The 22,737-nt window shown below is 39.9% G+C and overlaps 1 protein-coding gene across 1 annotated transcript in view; it reads left to right on the top strand.

Moving 5' to 3' along the window:
• The window catches only part of LOC106873490 (pyridoxal kinase), a 55,107-nt gene extending 42,755 nt beyond the window's left edge, over positions 1–12,352 (top strand). Inside the window, exon 10 of the mRNA XM_014920875.3 lies at positions 9,103–12,352. Within this exon, the coding sequence (XP_014776361.1) occupies positions 9,103–9,215 (113 nt within the window). The 3' untranslated portion in view covers positions 9,216–12,352. The remainder of the gene's footprint in view (positions 1–9,102) is intronic.
• Positions 12,353–22,737: the final 10,385 nt, after the last annotated feature.

Below are 22,737 nucleotides of genomic sequence, written 5' to 3'. Positions count from 1 at the left end.
CTCACACGGCTTTGGTCAGCCCGAGGCTATAGTAGAAGACACTTGCCCAAGGTGCAATACAGTGGGACTGAACCCAGAACCATGTGGTTGGTAAGCAAGCTACTTACTACACAGCCACTCCTATCATCATCATCATCGTTGTTTAATGTCTGCTTTCCATGCTGGCATGGGTTGGACGGTTTGACTGGAGGTCTGGGAAGCCAGGAGGCTTCACCAGGCTCCAATATGATCTGATGAGGTTTCTACAGCTGGATGCCCTTCTTAACGCCAACCACTCCGAGAGTGTAGTGGGTGCTTTTTATGTGCCACTGGTATGAGGGCCAGTCAGGCGGTACTGGCATTGACCACACTTCAATGGTGCTTTTTATGTGCCACTGGCATGGGAGCCAGTCATATGTGTGTATGTGTTGAGGTGTATTCCTTTAAGAATGTGTTAGAGTACAAAATAGAGCTCATTCAGCCTTAGAAATACCAGACAGCTGGCGGTATTATGGTATACTACCAATTCTAAGATATTAAAAGGGATCAATGGGAAAGCTCATTTAAATAAAAGGGGTCCTTGGTAGTGAAAAGGTGGGGAAATACTGATCTAGATACATGCATGTTTATGTGATTAAGAAGTTCATTTTGCAATGGCATGGTCTTAAGTTCAACCTCACTGTATGGCAACTTGGACAAGTGTCTTCTACTTTCCCCTTGAGCCAACCAATTCTTTGTGAGTGAAATTGGTAGTTGGAAACTGCATGGAAGCTTCTGTCTGGCATGACAAAAGCGCCCATTACATGCTACAAATTGGTTAGCATTAGGAAGGGCATGCAGCTGTAAAAAACATGGTAAAGCACTGGACAACACTGGGATCGATGTAATCAACTCATCTTTTCCCCACAAAAATTGCTGCCCTTGTGGCAAAATTTTTAACCATTATTATTATTATTAGTAGTAGTAGTATTATTATCATCATCATCATTCTGGCTTTGTGCCAACATTTGAAATCAATTTGTAATAGATTGTTTATTTAACAGTTTGAACAATAATGCAGGATTTCTTCATTTGTATTTTGAATTTCTGTGTTTCTACATTTGCTTTTCATTTTATATTTTGAACTTGAAGTTGACAGACGATCTGTCAAAATATCGTTCAAACCATTAAATAAGCATCATCATCATCATCATTATTGTTTAATGTCTGCTTTCTATGCTGGCATAGGTCGGATGATCCGACTGAGGGCTGGAAAGCCAGAAGGCTGCACCAGACCTCAAACTGACCTGGCAAAGTTTCTACAGCTGAATGCCCTTCCTGGTACCAACCACTCCAAGAGTGTAGTGGATGTTTTTTACGTGCCACTGGCATGAGGGCCAGTCTGGTGGTATTGGCATCAACCACCCTTGAATGATGCTTTTTACGTGCCACCAGCATGAGAGACAGTCAGGCAGCACTGGCAATGATTACACACAAATGGTGCTTTTTACATGCCACCAGTACAGAACCAGTCATGTGGCTCTGACATCAACTAAGCTCAAATGGTGTTTTCTATGTTCCACCGGCATAGGACCAGTCAGGTGGCGCTCAAATAGTGCTTTTTATGTGTCACAGGCACATAAACACTCTAACACAAATAGCATTGCACTCTTCTTATTGTCTATATACCTTTGTGAAGAGTTACAACAATCTCTATGAAATATTATTATTATTATTATTATTATTATTATTATTATTATTATTATTATTATTATTTTATATTAGGCAGCAAGCTGACAGTCATTAACTGGCTGGGCAAAGTGCTCAGTGGCATTTTCTCCATCTTTACATTCTGAGTTCAAATTCCACTGAGGTTGTCTTTACCTTTCATCCTTTCAGGGGGCAATAAATTAAGTACCAGTTGAATTCTGGGGTCAATGTTATCGACTATCTCCCCTCCTTCAAAATTTCAGGCCTTATCCCTATATTAGAAAGGATTATTATTGTTAAAGGCGGCAAACTGGCAGAATTGTTAGCATGCTGGATGAATGCTTAGCAGTATTTCACCAGTCGGTATGTTCTGAGTTCAAATTCCACTGAGGTCAACTTTACTTTTCATCCTTTCGGGGTCGATAAATTAAATACCAGTTGAGTACTGGAATTGATATAATTGACTATCCCCCTCCCCCAAATTTCAGGCCTTGTGCCTATAATAGAAAGGATTATTATTATCATTATTATTATTATTATTAAGTCCAGACGCCTCTTGTTGAGGTTAAGCTGACATGACACTGTAATCTATATATTCCAGTAAAAAGCATCTGGTTTGTTTGGGTTGACATTTAAACACTTAAATGGTATTCCAGCTAAGGTCATCCTGACTTTATTGTGAATGTATTTCCAGGACATAAAACATATTTACCAGCCGAGTAAAGAACCTTCTGCACTCGCTTGAGCTGGTAATGCTAGAAATAACAATTGAATCACACATTGATGTCCTGAAAATACAAGAAGGCATTTAATCAGGCATTGGCAATCTAGAAAATTCAGGCTGCAATTAGCTTTTATAACCGTTTGCATAATGTGATTATAATTTTTTAATTAAAATTTGAAACATATTCTTCAGGCATGACGCTGTTAATTTGAGCAGTTTCATTTCTTTCTTGTTCATTCAAGCTTTCTCTGGTTCAAATTCTTATTTGTTTGTGTGTAATGTATGCTATACCAGCCAAATACTGGGGTTAATATAATCAGCTAATTCCTGCCCTCTCAAATTGCAAGCTTTGTGCCAAAATCAGAAAGAGCTGGCATCGACTACATTCGGATGGTGCTTTAGGAGAGTGGGTTATATATCTTTAGATATACACCTAACTCTCCTACATTAAATTGGAAGAGAACCGAACGCAGAAACTCCAAACTGATCAACAACAACAAATTTTTATTGTTTGGTGGAAAAGGTAAACAGCTTCTAATTGTCCGGTTTTAGAGTAGCCTGAAATGTAGATGTACGGTTCTTCGTGCTGGTGTCGTTATAGAGACAACTTGGTTCAACCACACTCAAATGGGAGAGCTTGCTTAGACGTCTTGCTTGGTCGCTGTCTGCCTTGGTAAGAGACCGAATAATAGCGAGAACGCTTCGATGTTGAAACCCACGCATGCGTGGTTAAGGATTCAGTAATGGCGCCTGCCCTTTGGTGCCAATATGACGTCACTACAATGGCTCCCCCTTGAGTGTGAAACACGAAATTAAAAAATTTTGGAGGGACGTCTGAGGCGAGATGGCCATCGAAACCACACAGAAAATGCGGCACAAATATATATATATCAAACACTCGGTTTTATCTTCACTGTATGAGTGGGACATCCCCTCACGGAAAATAGCAAGAGCCAACCGACTAAGATACCTAGTACCAGGCAACAGGTCGAAACTGGCATCGATGCTCAGCCACAGCTCCGCAACTGACCAACAACCTCCCGTGTATGGACATTCCAAATTTCCTTGTTTACCTTTTACGAACAGATACATAGTTTTTTTTTTTTTCTGAATGGAAGAAAAATGTTCAATAAAAAAAAACTGAAATTGTCCAGTAAAAACACAATAAATCAAACGTAAATAGTTTCTTCCAATTTCTTGGGCCAATGCACCGTCCTGCCAAACCTAGTGACATAAGGTTCACTAGGGTTCCTTTGCAACGACGAAGGTGGTGTAATCGTTGGTGTGTGCGATTGTGATGGTGCTGATGTTGGTGTATGCATTGGTAAAGGCGTTGACAATGTATGTGGTGATAGTGGTGTGTACAGCATTTGAAACACGGGCATGTCGTCCACGGGAGTTGAAGGTTTGTCAAGGTACGCTTTTTTCAGACGGTCGACAGACACAATTTCTGTACGACCATTATCGTCGACCTTGAAAAACTTTGGAGTGCGAGAAAGCACACGATAGGGTCTTTTGTAAGGAGAAACAAGGGGTCCTTTGACAGAATCATCCCTAATAAACACATGAGACCAAGACTCAATGTCTGCTGGCACTCTAAAGGGAGGTGACTGTTGTCTGGGGCCCATAGATGGAAGATTGGAGAAATACTCTCGCACCCGAGTAACATAGGACTCTGGGTGTGGTGGTTGTGATGAGTCTGGTACCACCATCGCACCTGGCAACGTCAACGTTGTGCCGTAAAGAAGCTCCGCCGAGGAGTAACCCAGGTCAGCTTTTACCGCAGTCCGGCATCCAAGGAGGACAACCGGAAGAATTTCAACCCAAAACTGAGGGTTGGGTGAGGCGCGCAAAGCGGCCTTAAGTTGTCGATGAAACCGCTCAACCATCCCATTAGAAGCGGGATGGTAGCTGGTGGTGCGTATACGATGCATCCCCAGGATTCGTGATAGGTCACGAAAAAGTGCGGCCTCAAATTGCCAGCCACGATCTGTGGTCAAACTGACCAGTACTCCGAACCTCGACACCCACCCAGAAACGAAAGCCTGGGCAACAGTCTCAGAAGTAATATCTGCTATAGGAATGGCTTCTGGCCAACGTGAGAAACGGTCAACACAAGTTAACAGGTATGAGAACCCGCGACACACTGGTAACGGTCCAACCAAATCAAGATGGACGTGACGGAAACGGGCTTCAGGAGAAGGAAATTGTCCAAGAGGGGCACGAACGTGCCTATGGACGTTCGCACTCTGGCACTTCATGCAGGAGCTTGCCCAAGTGGCAATTGATCGCCGCATATTGGGCCAGAAAAACCGAGCAGTGATAAGCTTTACTGTTGCTGAGATGCCCGGATGTGACAAAGAATGAAGGGCATCAAACACAGAACGTTGATGGTTCGTAGGTACTAAAGGCCTAGGAGAACCTGGGGATGTGTCACATAATATAGAGCCCTCGGATGAAGGGAGTGGAAGATAAGCAAATTTACAGTTGCTGAATTTTGACGAAGTCAAATCTAAACTTGATAAAGAAGGTTGCTCCTGTGAAATTTCCAGCAAATCAATTTCCGCGGGAGTGGAAATAGAATGCACAGGAAGTCGAGAAAGAGCATCAGCTGGAATATTCTCTTTCCCTGGCACATGACGAATGTCACCTGTAAAATGAGAGATAAAATCCAGGTGACGAAAAGCACAAGGAGAGAGCTTGTCCGTTTTAGAGGACAGAGCAAAAGTGAGTGGCTTGTAATCAGTATAAATCACAAACTCTCGTCCCTCGAGTTGGTGTTTAAAATGCCAAATCGACAGATAGATCGCCAATAGCTCACGATCAAAAGTACTATACCTGCGTTCGGCAGGCTGTAATTTACAAGAAAAGAAAGCCAAAGGTTTTGTTTGATTGTCTACAGTGTGCTGCAAAACAGCACCGACCGCAGAATCGGAAGCATCCACAGATAAAGAAAGCGGAGCATCAGGAGCAGGATGTGCAAGAACAGGAACGGAGGATAACTCCTGTTTCACAGACTCAAAAGCAGATAACGCCTCATCAGTAAGAGTGAGTCCAGCATCCTTCTGAGAACGGCCTTGCAGTAGCCTCATTAAAGGAAGTAGTTTGTATGCACACCGGTCAATTAATCTCCTGTAAAAATTGACCATGCCTAAAAAATGGCGCAACTGTCGCAGAGAGGTTGGAGGTGTGATGCGTTGAATTGCATCGACTTTAGCAGGAAGAGGTTTGATCCCATTAGAATCAACCAAATGTCCCAGAAAATTCAGGGATGACTGCCCGAAAAGACACTTGTCGGGATTAATCTTCACATTATAAGCGCGAAGACGCTGAAAAAGTTGCAACAAATGGTGGAGATGATTCTCTTCCGTATCACTAGCGATGAGTATATCATCGACATAAGCGAATACAAAATCAAGTCCACGAACGACCTCATCCATAAACCTCTGAAAAGTGCTAGTAGCATTACGCAAACCAAAACTCATAAATAGAAATTCAAAACAACCGAAAGGTGTAGAGATGGCTGTTTTAGGGATATCCTCTGGATTTACTGGTATCTGATGATAGGCCCGTACCAGATCAATCTTAGAGAAAATGGTGCATCCATGCAGGTTTGCCGAGAAATCCTGCAAATTCCTGATGGGATAGCGATCAGCTATCGTCACTGCATTTAGTCTCCGATAGTCCCCCACCGGGTGAAAATCCGAATCCCCTTTACGGGCCAAATGTAGAGGAGATGCCCATGGGCTGGTGGAGGGGCGAATGAGGCCGAGTTGAAGCATGTGCTCAAACTCGGCCTTGGCCGTCTTAAGACGATCAGGCGCTAGGCGACGTGGTCGAGAAAAAACTGGAGGACCAGTCGTCGTGATATAATGGAGGGTGGAATGTGCAGTTTTAACTGGCTTGAAAGTAATATCCACCAACTCCGGAAAAGACGCTAAAAGAGAATGAAAAGCGTCCTCAGCAGTGGCAATAAAAAATGCTGGGCTAAGAGGAGAATTGGTAGAGCTCCTTGCTGGCGTGGAAAGGGATGTCGAGTCATCGACAAGCCTTCAACGTCGGACATCTACCAATAATTGAAAATGATTTTAAAAATCCGCACCCAAAATGGGATGTGGAATGTCAGCTATGACAAAAACCCAGTGAAAGTCTCTGCGAAGACCAATGTCTAAACGTAGAGAAAGCTGACCAAAAGTAGGAATCGGAGATGAATCAACAGCGTGCAAAACGATTTCAGAACGGCGAGGTTTGTCGACTGTTAGACGAAGCGGCCAAATACTACAACAGGAACCAGTGTCAACCATGAAGAATTTCTTCGACACTTGGTCCTGGACGAATATTGCACGATTAAAAACAGGTTGGGTGGAGGAAAGTGACGTGCGCACTTTCTCCTTTACTCGTTTCCCGACGCCTTGAACGAACAAGGCTGAATACACTTTGTCGCCTTGTTCGAAAAGTTTGTATGGTACCAACACAGACCTTGCTTCTTCCAGGTAGCTCCCGATCTCGAGAAAATTTTCGAGACCGGGAAACGCTACGAGATTGGGAATCGCCACGAGATCTCGAGAAACAGAGGTTATTTACGGTGCGAGTGAGCTCCTGAATGCTACGTAGCAAATCCTCATTGGTCACTGAAGAGAACTGCCTTGCAGGATCTGCGGAAACTGTACGCGGTGTGTCCATGGAGGACTCAGAGCAATTTGAAACAAGTCGAGTCTCTCCGGCGAATGAAAGCAGGCTTGGCAACGCACACATATTGGTAATGATTCCGTCAAAGGTAAAATAGGAAGAAACAATAACAACAAACGTATAAAATATGCAAAAGGCCAAAAAAAAAATTTCGCAGCAAATGGGAAAGGAAACACACTATTTTTTTCTGTACCCTTTTGTTTTCTTCTGTAATGTATGTGCACAATAAGAACAAAATGGAAAAGGAAAGAAGAAAAAGAAATATACGCTAAAAAAAAACAAAAAATGTGGTTGCCTTCTGTATTTTTTTTTTTTTTTGTAGTGTGTTTAGTTGTGTGCTTGTACTGTCTGCGGGGAAAAAAAAATTTTTTTTTTTTTTTTTTTTTTGAAAACCCACCTTGACGTGCCTGAAAGGAAATGAAATATAATAGTCAGAAAGAAAGAAGAAAAAAACGTCTGTGTCAGCTTGGCACAATGTGAGTTCGTATAGTCGGAAATACTATAGAGTCAATATCTCACTGTGAAATTGTTCAAAAAGTCGTCATGATGATGATGATGACGGCAGCCGGAAACTCGTGTTGCTCATACCAATGATGATGCTGATCAGTCCAGATTGTCGTGGCTGCAGTCATTCCTTCGTCGGGGTCACCACTTTAAGAGAGTGGGTTATATATCTTTAGATATACACCTAACTCTCCTACATTAAATTGGAAGAGAACCGAATGCAGAAACTCCAAACTGATCAACAACAACAAATATTTATTGTTCGGTGGAAAAGGTAAACAGCTTCTAATTGTCCGGTTTTAGAGTAGCCTGAAATGTAGATGTACGGTTCTTCGTGCTGGTGTCGTTATAGAGACAACTTGGTTCAACCACACTCAAATGGGAGAGCTTGCTTAGACGTCTTGCTTGGTCGCTGTCTGCCTTGGTAAGAGACCGAATAATAGCGGGAACGCTTCGATGTTGAAACCCACGCATGCATGGTTAAGGATTCAGTAATGGCGCCTGCCTTTTGGTGCCAATATGACGTCACTACAGTGCTTTTTACATGCCACCGGCATGGAAGCCAGTCGGAGGGGAACTGTTATTGATTACATTTGGATGGTGCTTTTTACGTGTCACCGGCATGAGAGCCAGTCGGGATGCACTGGCATCGACCTCATTCAGATGGTGCTTTTTATATGCCACCAGTACGGGAGCCAGTTGGAGAAGCACTGTCATTGACCACATTTGGATGGTGCTTTTTACGTGTCACCAGCATGGGAGCCAGTCGGGAGGCACTAGCATCAACCACATTCGGATGGTGCTTTTTACTCATATCATCCAATAAACAGACTTTATTATTTTGGTTTTTTTCAACAATATCTGGTTTATTACCTTTAATGGTTCTGTTTGCATGTACAAGGAAGTCCTAAAGAAATGTTATATGTTTTACCTCAGTTACAGCCTCAGGATGATGTTTATATTGTTGTTGCTGTTAATATTATAATTTAAAGGTAGCGAAGCTGGCAAAATCATTACTGCACCAGGTGAAGTACTTAGTGCCATTTCATGTATCTTTACGTTCTGAGTTCAAATTCTTATTTCTTTACTGCCCACAAGGGGTTAAACATAGAGAGGACAAACAAGGACAGACAAAGGGATTAAGTCGATTACATCAACTCCAGTGCATAACTGGTACTTAATTTATCATCCCCGAAAGGATGAAAGGCAAAGTCGACCTCAATGGAATTTGAACTCAGAATGTAACGGCAGATGAAATACCGCTAAGCATTTCACCTGTCGTGCTAACGTTTCTGCCAGCTCGCTGCCCTCATCTGAGTTCAAATTCTACTGAGCTCAACTTTGCCTTTCATCTACCCTTTTGGGGTCAATAAAATAAATACCAGTTGAGTGCTGGGGTTGATGTAATCAACTTACCCACTTCCCTGAAATTCCTGGCATTGTGCCAAAATTTGAAATCATCATCATTATTATTATTATTATTATTATTGTTGATATCGTCATCTGTTCTTTTTCAGCTAAAACCGCACAGGGGCGTTCAGACTCAGCAGCAAATATGGAATTGAAGCTGATCCAATGCAAGAAGGAGTTGGAAGACCCCAAAATTCAGTATTTCGCTGAGACTTTATGATGAAGCCTTCAAGTACCTACTTTGGAAGGTCTACATCATCAGCGAACTCAAAAGGACTCTCTTAGTAGCAGTGGAGGTGTTGAGTGTTGTGCCTTGACTGCTGTGAACTTAGTGCACATGTTGTGGCGAGTACTGCAAAGAAAATGGTATCCATGTGTGAATAAAGCTGCCTTGAAATAGAAACTACATCTGTTGTGCTCCTAGGAAATTTGGTACCATCTAATGAAACATATATGCATGCATATATATATATATATATATATATATATATATATATATATATATATATGTGTGTGTATATATGTATTGTGATGTATGATTGTTATATGTAGTTGATTTTGTATTTATTTTTATTTTTATTTTTCAAACTAGTTTGTTAACTTATTAAGTTCTATCAACATTGTTTAGAACTTCTGGGTATGTTGGGATAATGTCTGTGTTACAATAAGGGGGCCAAGACTTCTAATGATAGATATATATTTATATATACACATATATATATATTTTTTCTCTTCTAAAATAAGATTAAAAAAATGGAAAACAAAATGGGTTGTAAACATGGCTAGGATGAACAAGTTTGTTTTGTTCTGGAATAAATGGCAAACTCTGTCTGTATATATTTATCAAGAATGAAACTTCCGGACCAAAATGAAAGGGGTGTGTGAGGGATAGGGGATGGGGATGACAAATATATAATCTGGTTGACAGACTTTCAAACTGTTTGCTCACCTAAATTAATTTATGCAGCTTAATTCCTTGCATGTATTATTATTATTATTATTATTATTATTATTACATATCAAAGTTTACATTCATGGAAGACAAAAGTGATTTGACTGTTGACAGTTTTTTGTTTTTATACCACACTTGCAGATTGATAGGTTCAAACAATCAATACATATATTTTACTGCTGTAGATATCATTACTATTATTATTATTATTATTATTATTATGGCAGTGAGCTGACAGAATTGTTAGCACACCATATAAATTGCTTAACAGCATTTCTTCTGTCTTTACGTTCTGAGTTCAAATTCTGCTGAGGTCAACTTTGTTTTTCATCATTTTGGGGGTCAATGAAATAAGTACCTGTTGTGTACTGGGGGTTCCTTACAATCAACTTGCCCCTCTCCCAAAATTTCTGGCCTTGTGCCAAAATCTGAAACCATTATTATTATTATTTTTGTTTTTTGTTTTCCATTGTTATTGAAGGCAGCAAACTGGCAGTCATTAGAACACCAAGAAAAAAGAAAAAAAATACTCTGTGGATTTCTTCCAATACATTCTGAGTTCAAATCCTGCCAACGTCAACATTGGTTTTCATCCTCCCAGGGTCAATGAAATAATGCACCGGTCAAGTACTGGGGCTTAGACTACCAAGTGTCCCCTCTCCCTGCTCCTCAAAATTGCTGGCCTTGTGCATCAATCAGAAACCAGAGGCAGTGAACTGGGAGAATTGTTAGAGCATCAGATGAAACAACTTGCAGTATTGCAGTATTTGTTCCAACTCTTTACATTCTAAGTTCAAATTCCACCAAGATCAACTTTGCTTTCAATCCCTACATCCCTAGGGTTAATCAAATGCTGGAGATGAAGATATCGGCTAACCCATCCCATTAAATTTACTGGTCTTGTGCCTAATTATTATTATTAAGGCAATGAACTGACAGAATCGTTAGCATGCAGGGCAAAATGCTAAGCAGCATTTTGTTTGTCTTTATGTTCTGAGTTCAAATTCTGCTCAGGTTGACTTTGCCTTTCATCCTTTCAGGGTCAGTAAAATAAGTACCAGTTATGCTCTGGGGTTGATGTAATCGACTTACAACTTCTCCCACTATTGCTGGCCTTGTGCCAAAATTTGAAATCTTCATTAAGGCAGTAAGCAAGTCAGTGAGCTAACAGAATCATTAACATGCAGAGCATAATACTTAGCAGCATTACGGTCCAAATTCCACCAAGGTTGACTTTGCTTTCATCCTTTCAGGGATCAAGCATTGGGGATCAATGAAATTGATGACCCTTGTCCCCCAAAATTTCAAGTCTTGTGCCTATAATAGAAAGGATTATTAAGGCAGTAAACTGGCAGAATCATTAGCATGTTGGACAAAAATACTTAGCGGCATTTTGTCCATCTCTGTTCTGAGTTCAAATTCCACTGGGGTCAACTTTGCCTTTCATTCTTTCAGGGTCAATGAAATCAGTGCCAGTTGAACACTGGGATCAATGTAATTGATTGGCCCCTCTGCCCAAATTTCAGGCATTGTGCTTATAGTAGAAAGGATTATTATTATTATTATCATTAAGGTGGTGAGCTGACAGAATGGTTGTATACTGGATGAATTGCTTAGTGGTATTTCGTCCATCTTTACAGTCTGAGTTCAAATTCCGCTAGGGTCAATAAAATAAGTACCAGTTGCATACTGGGGTCAATCTAATCGACTGGGCCCTCCCCCAAAATTTCAGGCCTTGTGCCAATGGTAGAAAGGATCATTATTCAGGCGGTGAGCTGGTGGAATCGTTAGCACGCTGGACAAAATACTTAGCAGTATTTCACCTGTCGCTGCATTCTGAGTTCAAATTCCACCAGGGTCGACTTTGCCTTTTATCCTTTCAAGGTCGATAAAATAAGTACCAGTTGAACGCTGGGGGTCGATGTAATCAACTCATCCCCTCCCCCCAAAATTGCTGCCCCTGTGGCAAAAGTTGAAACCATTATTATTATTATTATTATTATTATTATTATTGAAAGCAGTTAATTTGCCAGATTTATTAGTGTTGGAGGAAATGCTTAATTCCAGTTCATTATACTCTGAGTTGAAATTGCACCAAAGTTAACTTTGCCCTTTATCCTTTCAGGGTCTTGGAGACATTTAAATTGACCAATTCCACCCCTACAAAATTTGTGACCTCATGCCTATGTTAGAAACAGTTATCATCATTACAACTTGTGTTTTTTTTGTAATTTCTATTTAATATTCATAATTTAGTTTTCTAATTTGTTGAGTTCATTAATTATTGCAAGAATTAAAATTATGAAGTATTTTTGTTATTGTTGACTTTTAAACCTACTAACATTGTTTATTGTATATGTTGATGGTGACGGATTTATTGAATACAGTTTTATATGTCTGTCAAATAGTTGTGTTGACTCTATCATTATTTATTTATTTATTTGAAAGCAGCGAACTGGCAGAGACATTAGCACACCAGGCGAAATGCTCAGCGGTATTTTGTCTGTCTTTATGTTCGTTCTGAGCAGTGGAGGCGCAATAGCCCAATGGTTAGGGCAGCGGACTCGCGGTCGTAGGATTGCGATTTCGATTCCCAGACCGGGCGTTGTGAGTGTTTATTGAGCGAAAACACCTTAAGTTCCACTAGGCTCTGGCAGGGGATGGTGGCGAACCCTGCTGTACTCTTTCACCACAACTTTCTCTCACCACAACTTTCTCTCACTCTTTCTTCATGTTTCTTGAGTAAATCTGCGATGGACTGGCGTCCCGTCCAGCTGGTGGGGAGGACACATACGCCATAGAAACCAGGAAACCGAGCCCATGAGCCTGACTAGGCTTTAAAAGGGTGCATACATAAATAAATAAACATATTTTTAAACCCTAGTACTTATATTATCAGTCTCTTTTGTCAAACTACTAAGTTATGGGGATATAAACAAACCAACACTTGTTTATATCTCCATAACTTAGCAGTTTGGCAAAAAAGACAGATAGTATAAGTATTGCGGTCAATTTGTTTGACTAAAACTGTCCAAAGCAGTGCTGCAGCATGGCTGCAATCGAATGACTGAAACAAGTAAAAGATAGAATATTTATTTTTCTTTGTTACGAACAACTCTGAAAATGTGATTTGTTGATAAAATGGGGAAACAGCAATTTAGCAAGAAAATACTGGTTTTACGAGTAAATTCTTTTGATTCGGGTATTTCATTGAGTCTCCTTTTAAAAGATATAATAAATTTTAATTTGCCTGAATTCATCTAACCATGAAGAATGGTTATCAGTCTTCTTCCGGAACATTAACTGTGATTAGTTAATGTTTTGTTCGAATGGAAGATTTGTTCTTCATGTCGAAGAAGCTATGAAAATTAGATGAATTGTGTTGATATTTGGAAGTCTTGATTTTTAAAATAAATCTTTTCCTCAAGACAATGTCGTGTGTGTGTATGTGTGTGTGTGTGTGTGACTCCTATCTTCCCCACACTTCACCTCATCCCAACTACCTGCCCACCAAGCCATCCTTGATTTTTCTTCCCTATTCTCTCACTATCCATTTTTTTGTACACCTTGAGGGTATGCCCCGATACTTCCTCTCCACCATTCTTTTGTCCCTTTCCTCCTGGGCGTAGCCACGTAGATCCTCAACAGCAAGACACTTGTTCCTGTCCTATTTTCCTACATTAGTCTCTCGACATTTGGCAGAAAGTCAACTCCTACAATACTACACTCTCCATTTAGAAATCTCGATTTGTAATTTGCTTGCTGACCTCCACTGTTGTTGGCACTCCGTCGCTTACGACGTCGAGGGTCCTAGCTGATCCGATCAACGGAACAGCCTGCTTGTGAAATTAACGTGCAAGTGGCTGAGCACTCCACAGACACGTGTTCCCTTAACGTAGTTCTCGGAGATATTCAGCGTGACACAGTGTGACAAGGCTGACCCTTTGAATTACAGGCACAGCAGAAACAGGAAGTAAGAGTGAGAGAAAGTTGTGGTGAAAGAGTACAGCAGGGTTCGCCACCATCTCCTGCTGGAGCCTCGTGGAGCTTTAGGTGTTTTCGCTCAATAAACACTCACAACGCCCGGTCTGGGAATCGAAACCGCGGTCCTATGACCGCGAATCCGCTGCCTTAACCACTGGGTCATTGCGCCTCCTGACCTCCACTAGAGCTGCTGCTACTAGAAAAAAGGGCCAAGTACCCTCTGCAAAGTGGTTGGTGATAGGAAAGACATCCAACCATGAAAACCTTGTCAAAGCAGACACTGGGCACCAACACAGCCCCCAGGCTAGTCAGATCCTGTTGAAGCTTCCAACCAGTGCCCGCATGGGATACAGATGTAAAACGATGATGTGTGTGAGAGAGAGAGAGAGAGAAATAGGTGAGTATTCTTGTGTGTGGTGAGAGATATGTGTGTATTCCTCTGTGTGTGTGTGTGTGTGTATCTGCATGTTCGTTTAAATTAGTTCATGTTCCCCTTATCACGTGCTGTGTTTGCACTTTGACTGCAATGGACACTGCCTATATTGTTGTTGACTTGTGGTATGCTGCATAAACTTTTTAGGTAAAAGGTTCCTTGAAATGGTGTCGTTAGTTACGTGCTGAACTGGAAACAATGTCTAGGCTGTTTGTTGATTGAGAGAATAGAGGATAATTACCTCGTTTGGAAATAGGTGAGGATTGTTGACATCAGGCCCTAGAAAATCTGCGTCAACGGGTTCCTTCTGACATGTGCAAGCATGGAAATGGTCGGCAATCCAAAACTTGCTTCAAAAATTGTGTTGTTCCCTCGAGCAAGGCGCATGATATGATAGGACTTCTTTTAACTTTATTTGTTATTAATAGGTTCCACTCTCACCTCACAATTGTGCACTGGGCGTTTAGATATTCTGTTCAAGCTGTAGTATGACTACTTGGAACGCAAATGTCTTAAAACAACGTCAATTACAACTCTTTAAAGAAATCAGACCATCCTATTCGTGTTAGCATGTCAAACATCGATTTTAAAAATTATAACTGAATTAACATTTAAATCTTCAAATCGAAAATTAAAATACAATCAGTCACTCGATCTTGTGTAACCTTTAAGGTGACAGGATGTAATTTGAGAGAGATATAACTGCTATTTCTAGCAGATCGAGTGAATATGTATAGGGTCTTTCACTGGCTCATATTCACCTGACTATAAATGAAGCTACACTACTGAGTATTTAGAGCTCACTGCTGTAACAGTCATTTGCTCTCAATTCAAGCCGCCCCTGTCGAAAGACTAAGTCAACAAGTCCCCTCCAGTATAACACATCACAAAAATCATCCTGGAACGAACAGAAGTTCAAGCTTACTGGGAAACCATCTCTATATTTCTTAATTAACCTCAGTTAATAAGGCGGTGAGTCGGCAGAATCGTTAACACGCCGGAAAAAATGCTCGGCGGCATTTCATCCGTCATTACGTTGAGTTCAAATTTCGCCGAGGTTGACTATACCTTTCATCATTTCGGGGGCGACAAAATAAGTACTAGTTGAGTACTGGGGTCGATGTAATCGACTTCTCCTCTCCCCCCGAATTGCTGGCTTTGTGCCAAAATTTGTAATCAATATTTTTCCTCTGCAAATATTTTTTTATCTTCTGACTCTCGAGAAAGGTTAAGTTCCCGTGTCCTTTGTAGGTCTTGTGAGACCAGTTATCTTGATGCTATAAGTGTTCAGTTTCAACTGTTGCTGGTCAACACCTGAAAGAAAGACGTGAGCAGGGAGAAGATTCCAGAAAGATGATGTTTAGAGAGGAAGGGATGGAGGGCTTGAACACAAGAAGAGTAATAAGAGGTAGGGGGACGTGTGAGTCGTGGGTGTCTGTATGCGAGAGGTACAAGACTAGCCGGCCCCGAGGAACAGAGGCTTTTATAGTTGTGTGGAAAAGACAGAGAGGGGGAGAGCACGTCCGGGGCCAGAGATTGGAGTGTGTCAGTGATTTAATGCGGATCTGTCAACTGATCCTTCCCTGGATGTGGTCCTGATGTCTACGAGCAACACCGTTCCAGATGTAAGAGAGTGAGTAATAAAAGTAATAGTTTAAATAAGGAAGGGACAATATTATTTATTCTCTCTCATACAAAGTCATGTAATTCATATATTATATGTGGAGGTACAATGGCCCAGTGGTTAGGGCAGCGAACTCGCGGTTGTGTGATCGCGGTTTCGATTCCCAGACCGGGAATTGTAATTGTTTATTGAGCGAAAACACTTAAAGCTCCACGTGAAATCTAAACACACATAGTACACAAACTTCAGACACGGAAGAAATATTCCCTAAAGACGAACGACCTCAGCACACAAGTCTAAGTACACCACACCCAGAACAAAAACCCAATAATGCAAACTGACCACACAAGTTTGCCTAAAAGACAAAAGTAACGTCCCTTGATTCATTGTTTTATTCACGAGAATTCACTAGAATCTCCGCGAACTGAATGAGGTTGTATTTTCCCAAATGGAGGCGAACACTTTTCTCCATGTGATCAGCTTGGAAAATTGTTAAAACACTAGGATATTTTCCTCCTTTTTTTATTACATGAAACCAATGGTAGTCTTAATTCACAAATAAAGAAATTATATATATATATATATATATATATATATATATATATATATATATCATAAATATACAGGGATTAGCATTGAGTTGCTTCTCCAACATACTGAAAATTTAGAAATAGCAGTCAAAGAACTACTGATTCTAAACTACAAATTTTACTCTAAAACGGATGGCGATATTTATGGCACACATAGAACAAAAAACCGGAGGGAAAAGCGTAAACAAAACAAGTCTTTAGTTAATTGGATACGAATCGTTTCATGGTTAAGTGAATGAATATTTATGTATAGTGAATATTTATGTTAAGTGAATGTATATTTATGATGATAAATGGTTTTACCGATAAAGGTTTTTTTCATACTGAACTACTTGGCAAAATTGTTAATTATTAATTCTATTATTAATTGACGATTCCCTGCCCTTATTCTTGTATATTTTATATTTGATATCTCTAAGTTAGATGGTTAAACCGTAATCCCTCCACACGGGACTTCTTTTCATACGGGACTATTTGTGACGCACATGGAATAGATTTCTTTGAGGTGAGATGCCTGAACTCACTAGCCGATGAATTCGTAAGTGCCTTTCTTATCGTTGATTTTTGGTGTCGCATGACCAAAAATTACCGTGAATTTTTTTAGAGACACTTTCAAATTTATCAGAATATTTGGGCTGAAGATTGGAATAGTGAAATTTTCATTCACTTAACCATGAAACGATTCGTATCCAATTAACTAAAGACTTGTTTTGTTTACGCTTTTCCCTCCGGTTTTTTGTTCTATGTGTGCCATAAATATCGCCATCCGTTTTAGAGAAAAATTTGTAGTTTAGAATCAGTAGTTCTTTGACTGCTATTTCTAAATTTTCAGTATGTCGGAGAAGCAACTCAATGCTAATCCCTGTATATTTATGATGATAAATGGTTTTACCGATAAAGGTTTTTCTCATACTGAACTACTTGGCAAAATTGTTAATTATTAATTCTATTATTAATTGACGATTCCCTGCCCTTATTCTTGTATATTATATATATATATACATATATATATATAGCGGAAGCAACAGAGATAGAAAGCTCTCCCATAGCTAGAAATCTACTCCTTCAAAAGAACTCCTATACTTAACGTCTAGGAAGTCAAATCAGGCAGATAGGATAGTCTTTTGCCAAGTTATATTATAATGCAATGCATGTTAATAACCCGATAAGATATCCATTTCGTTCTATCTCTTCTTACCCCTTTGACTACACAGAATATTCAGTTTCAGTTGAATTGGATAAATACAATTTATAAAAAGTTTTGTTTGTCTTTCAATTCGATACTTGCAGAGAATCAATGGTTTACTGACATTACTTTAAGAGTAGTGATTCTCAAGGGAATATTTTGATTTCAATGCATTTTTTTATTCATGAGTGTTAGTTCTGAAATCTCTATGGGAACAGCATAGACTATGTCAACTAATACCAATCCCATTTTTGCGGTAGACAGACAAACAATACCAAATGACTGTCTCTAACAAGAGTTTTATCTGACAATGTTTCTGCTTTCAGTTCATGTTAGACAAACACCTGCGAATGCAATAAAGAAAAGTGTATATTGTTTAAACAAAGCGAACTATAGGAAATAACACGATCGCAAGTAGTATATGAACACCATAGACAAATACAGCTGTATCGAAAATGATAAAGCATAAAGTCTCAATTTATTAAAATTATCTACGTTTCCAGGTGTGTCTTAATTATCAAATGGTAATTATGATCAGCCCTACTTGAGAAGGGGCGATTAACTCAAAAATCAAGAATCCGCCAAATTTGACATGCCGTTATGGAAAAGGACAGGATTATTGTCTGACGATAAGAAGAGAGTCGTGGACGAATACTTCTGGTTCAACATCATCAACACGACAGTTGTATCACCTTATATCCAGTAGTGAAAGGACTTAAGCTTATACAAAAAAAGGGGTAAAACAAAGTCATGGCCTTAGTAATATGAATAATCTACACAAAAATGATCCAAGAGAAATAACTCTGAATGGCCAGAGACTTGTATTTGAACAACATAAACAAACACAAGTATATCAAATACTACAGAACATAATAAATTCTTGATTTATTAAAATTATCTACATCTTCTCATTTACATACAATCTTCTCATTTAAATATAAACAAACGCGGGCGTAGCGGAGAACCCATTCCTTGTCATCACGTGACTGATTATTATTCGAAGCGGCAACTTCTTCGAACCGTTCCCGCCAGAACGCAAACTGACCAATCACGGCCCCTAATAAGGTCACGTGATAGAGTATTTTTCTGAAGCCTTCGGGAGCCGATAGTTTGTTATAAATAGCTTTAACTCGGCGGCCAAATTCGTCTCGGTCCAGTTTCTCTTTGAGATCTGTTCCGTGTACCACACGACAGCAGCAGCAGCAGCAGCCAGCGACACATCAACAGCTTCGTCAAGCCAACGATGACCACCGCCGTCGCCACATCAGCAACACGAGTCTACGACTACTAACCAGCGTCATCGTCATGATCAACACGATTCTACGATTACTACTAACCAGCATCAATCTCCACAAGCGTCCACACGACTTACTATATACACCAAACTAAACCACCGCGGCACATCTCTCTCTTCGATTCTGTTAGGTGACTCAGCTTCACCACGATAAATAAACAGACAAGAATTTCAGCCAGCGACGAACATCTGTATAACAAGAATCACGGCCCGGCATCGATGCCACAACATCACAACTAGTGATCAGCCCTGCCACACACAGCCTCAACTACTTTCACATACAGACTTTTCCTATAGTGTACTAAAAGAACTGGTATAAATGCTCACGTGTTACTGACTCTTTCTATCTGCTGTAATATCTCACATACACATACACACTTTTCTTTGTACGACGGCCTGTCTTTGATTATGTTCTTATATGTCGCATTCACACTCTCACATACACATACATCTTTAACGCCATAATAAATATCTCTGTTATTCATCTAATACGGTTGTGGTCTTTCAATACTGGTCATCTATGTTATCGTCGTATAACATATCATGTATATCATCATTGATATATATATTTTGTGTTCGACCGTGTGACGCGTATAAATAAAAGGAGTCCTCTGTTTTCCCATTCGTCACCATTTCTCCTTTCTGAGTTCGCACGGTCGTTCCTTACAAATGGAAATTAAGAAGAGCTGCGTTTAAGAAGGGAGATAATCTCGAGAATCAAGAATTTTCCAAAGTTGACATGCCATTAATGAAGAGGACAGATTTATTATCTGGAGATAAGAGGATGGTCGTGAACATGTGTTTCTGGTTCAGTAACGGTAATAATTGTATCAGATTTGGATACAAGGCCAGCAATGTAAAGCAAAATAAAAGAATAACAAGAAAGAATTGACCCTGGCGGGATTTGAACCTAAAGCGTAAAAACCTTCCATTTTTTTAATTGTTTCAGTCACTGGAATCTGAACTCAGAACGTGAAACCGGAAGAAATTCCGTTAAGAATTTCTTTTCCCGGCAAGGTAACGGTTCTACCAACTCGCTACCTTTATCTTCAGATAAAATATGGAATCAATCCTTTCTACGACAGACACAAGGTGGAAATTTGATCGACACAGTGCTTCACTGGTACTTATTTTATCGTTCTCGAAAGGATGAAAGGCAAAGTCGACTTTGACAGAATCTGAACACGAGTTCTCTCAAATCTCACTTTGTATCTACTTCAGAGGAATAAAAAGAAAGAATTAGCCCTGGGGGATTTGAACCTAAAGCATAAAGACCTTCCATTTTTTCAATTGTTTCAGTCACTGAACTACCCCCATACTGGGGTATCGCTTTAAGGGATTTTAGTCGAGTAAATTGACAGCCGAATGAAATACTGCTAAGCACTTGTCCCGGCAAGGTAACGGTTCTGCCAACTTGCCGCCTTTACCTTCCTATAAAATACTGATTTCATATTTTGAGACAAGGCTAGCAACTTCGGTGAGGAGTTGTTGATTGCTTCGACACCAGTACTCAACTGGTATCTATTCCATCGACGAAAGGGAAAATCGGCATCAGTGGTATTTGAACCCGGAATGTAAAGAGCCAGAAGAAATGATGCTAACAGTCGACAATGTATGAAAACAGATAATTTCATAAGAGCTTTCAAAAAAAAAAACAGTAAAGAATTGTAGATTGGAAGATTTTAGGAATAAAGCAGTATTTGTGCGCGCGCATGCATATACATACGCATATATACATACATATATGTTTGTTTGTGCACACACATACACACACACATTATATAAATATATATGCATATCTATATATGTATTTATATGTATATGTATGCATATATGCGTGTGTGTATATATATACATATACATATATATATATACACACATTCAGACATACATACATACACACATATATATATATATATATATATATATATATATATATATATATATACACGCATGGATGCATATATGTATGTGTGTGTGTGTGTGTGAACAGAGAAAAGACAGAGAGAAAAAGAGAGAGAGAGAGACAGACAGACAGACACAGCGGTAGTGAACATCTTTATCTTTGTTCAATTTCCGGACAAAAATAACCCATATTATGTTATCATGTCATGGAAAGTACGTACGATTAAAAGCAATGAATTATGGGATATTGTGAGTAAATCCTATTTTATTTTATATATTTATTCTTCGTGCCTGTTTAATGTCAAAGGTAAATGTTACACAATCGTGGAAAGTACATAAATCTATGTACAACATTCACTTGGAGCCTGTTATTGCTTTCAAATTTTGACACATGGGCAGCAATTTCAGTGGTGAGAGCTAAATCGATTATATCAACCTCAGTACGCAACTGGTACTTATTTCATCGACTCCGAAAGAAAGAAAGGCAAAGTCGACCTCGACAGAATTTGAACTCAAAAGTAATGACGGACGAAACGCTGCGAAGCATTTTGTACGGCGTGATAACGACTCTACAGAGTCTGATATTAATCCATTTTAATCGAGTCCTCGTTTGAGGACAGTTGTATTTGGATTTTTTTTTACTGCAATAAAGGTTAACTGGACGCAAAATAGTGCTTGTATTTATTTAACCATTATATTTGGTTTATTTACTGCAACAGAGGTTAACTGGACGCTTCTGTGTTTCTTATCCCTATTTATACAACTATCTTCAAAATTTCGACAGGGTTAACCTGGGTTAAAATGAGTTAACTTCTACCAGGAGAAACATGTATGAAACAATGGAGCACTCCGTCGGTTACGACGACGAGGGTTCCAGCTGATGAGATCAACGGAACAACCTGCTCGTGAAATTAACGTGCAAGTGACTGAGCAATCTACAGACACGTGTACCCCTAACGTAGTTCGCTAGGTGATTCAGCGTGACACAGAGTGTGACAAGGCCGGCCCTTTGAAATACAGATACTACTCATTTTGGCCAGCTGAGTGGACTGGAGCATCGTGAAATAAAGTGTCTTGCTCAAGGACACAACGCGTCGCCAGGAATTGAACTCACGACCTTGCGATCCTGAGCCGAATGTCCTAACCACTAAGCCACGCGACTTCACATGAAACAATAAGGTTTGTGGAATTAACAGAACTAGCAGAACTCTATATAGGACAATTCTCAATATGTGGGTCGCAGCACTGTTAATTCAATGGGTGCAAAAAATATACTCCATGATAAAATAATTCTTTCTACTCTCGGTACAAGGCCTGAAATTTGGTGGGAGGGGGTCTAGTCGATTACATCAACCCCAGTACTCCACTGGTATTTAAATTATCGACCCCGAAAGGATAAAATGTAAAGACGACCACGGCGGAATTTGAACTCAGAACTTAAGTATTTCGTCTAGCGTGCTAACGATTCTGCCAGCTTGCCGTCTTAATCCATGATAGAATAATTCCGTACAAGAATCCACCCCACTCTTGGTACGAGTCATCTAATGAGTAGAAACCAGTGAAGAACAGATTAAACAATAGTTAACGGATGGGGGTGTATTAGCAGAAGCGTAACAGTGTAGGATAGAATCCGTTGCAGTATTCAGTTTTGACCCCTTTACACTCTCAGTTCGAATCCTGCCGAGGTCGCCTTCGCCTTTCATTTCACCTGAGTGAGATAAGATAGAGTACGTTCAAATACAAATGTCTGTTTAATCGTTCCAGCTTTTCGCGA

This window comes from Octopus bimaculoides, chromosome 2, assembly GCF_046866305.1.
Source record: "Octopus bimaculoides isolate indiv1 chromosome 2, ASM4686630v1, whole genome shotgun sequence".
NCBI classification, from domain to species: Eukaryota; Metazoa; Mollusca; class Cephalopoda; order Octopoda; family Octopodidae; genus Octopus; species Octopus bimaculoides.
The sequence above is the reverse complement of the archived record's forward strand: the minus strand, read 5'-3'. Positions and strand labels throughout refer to the sequence as shown.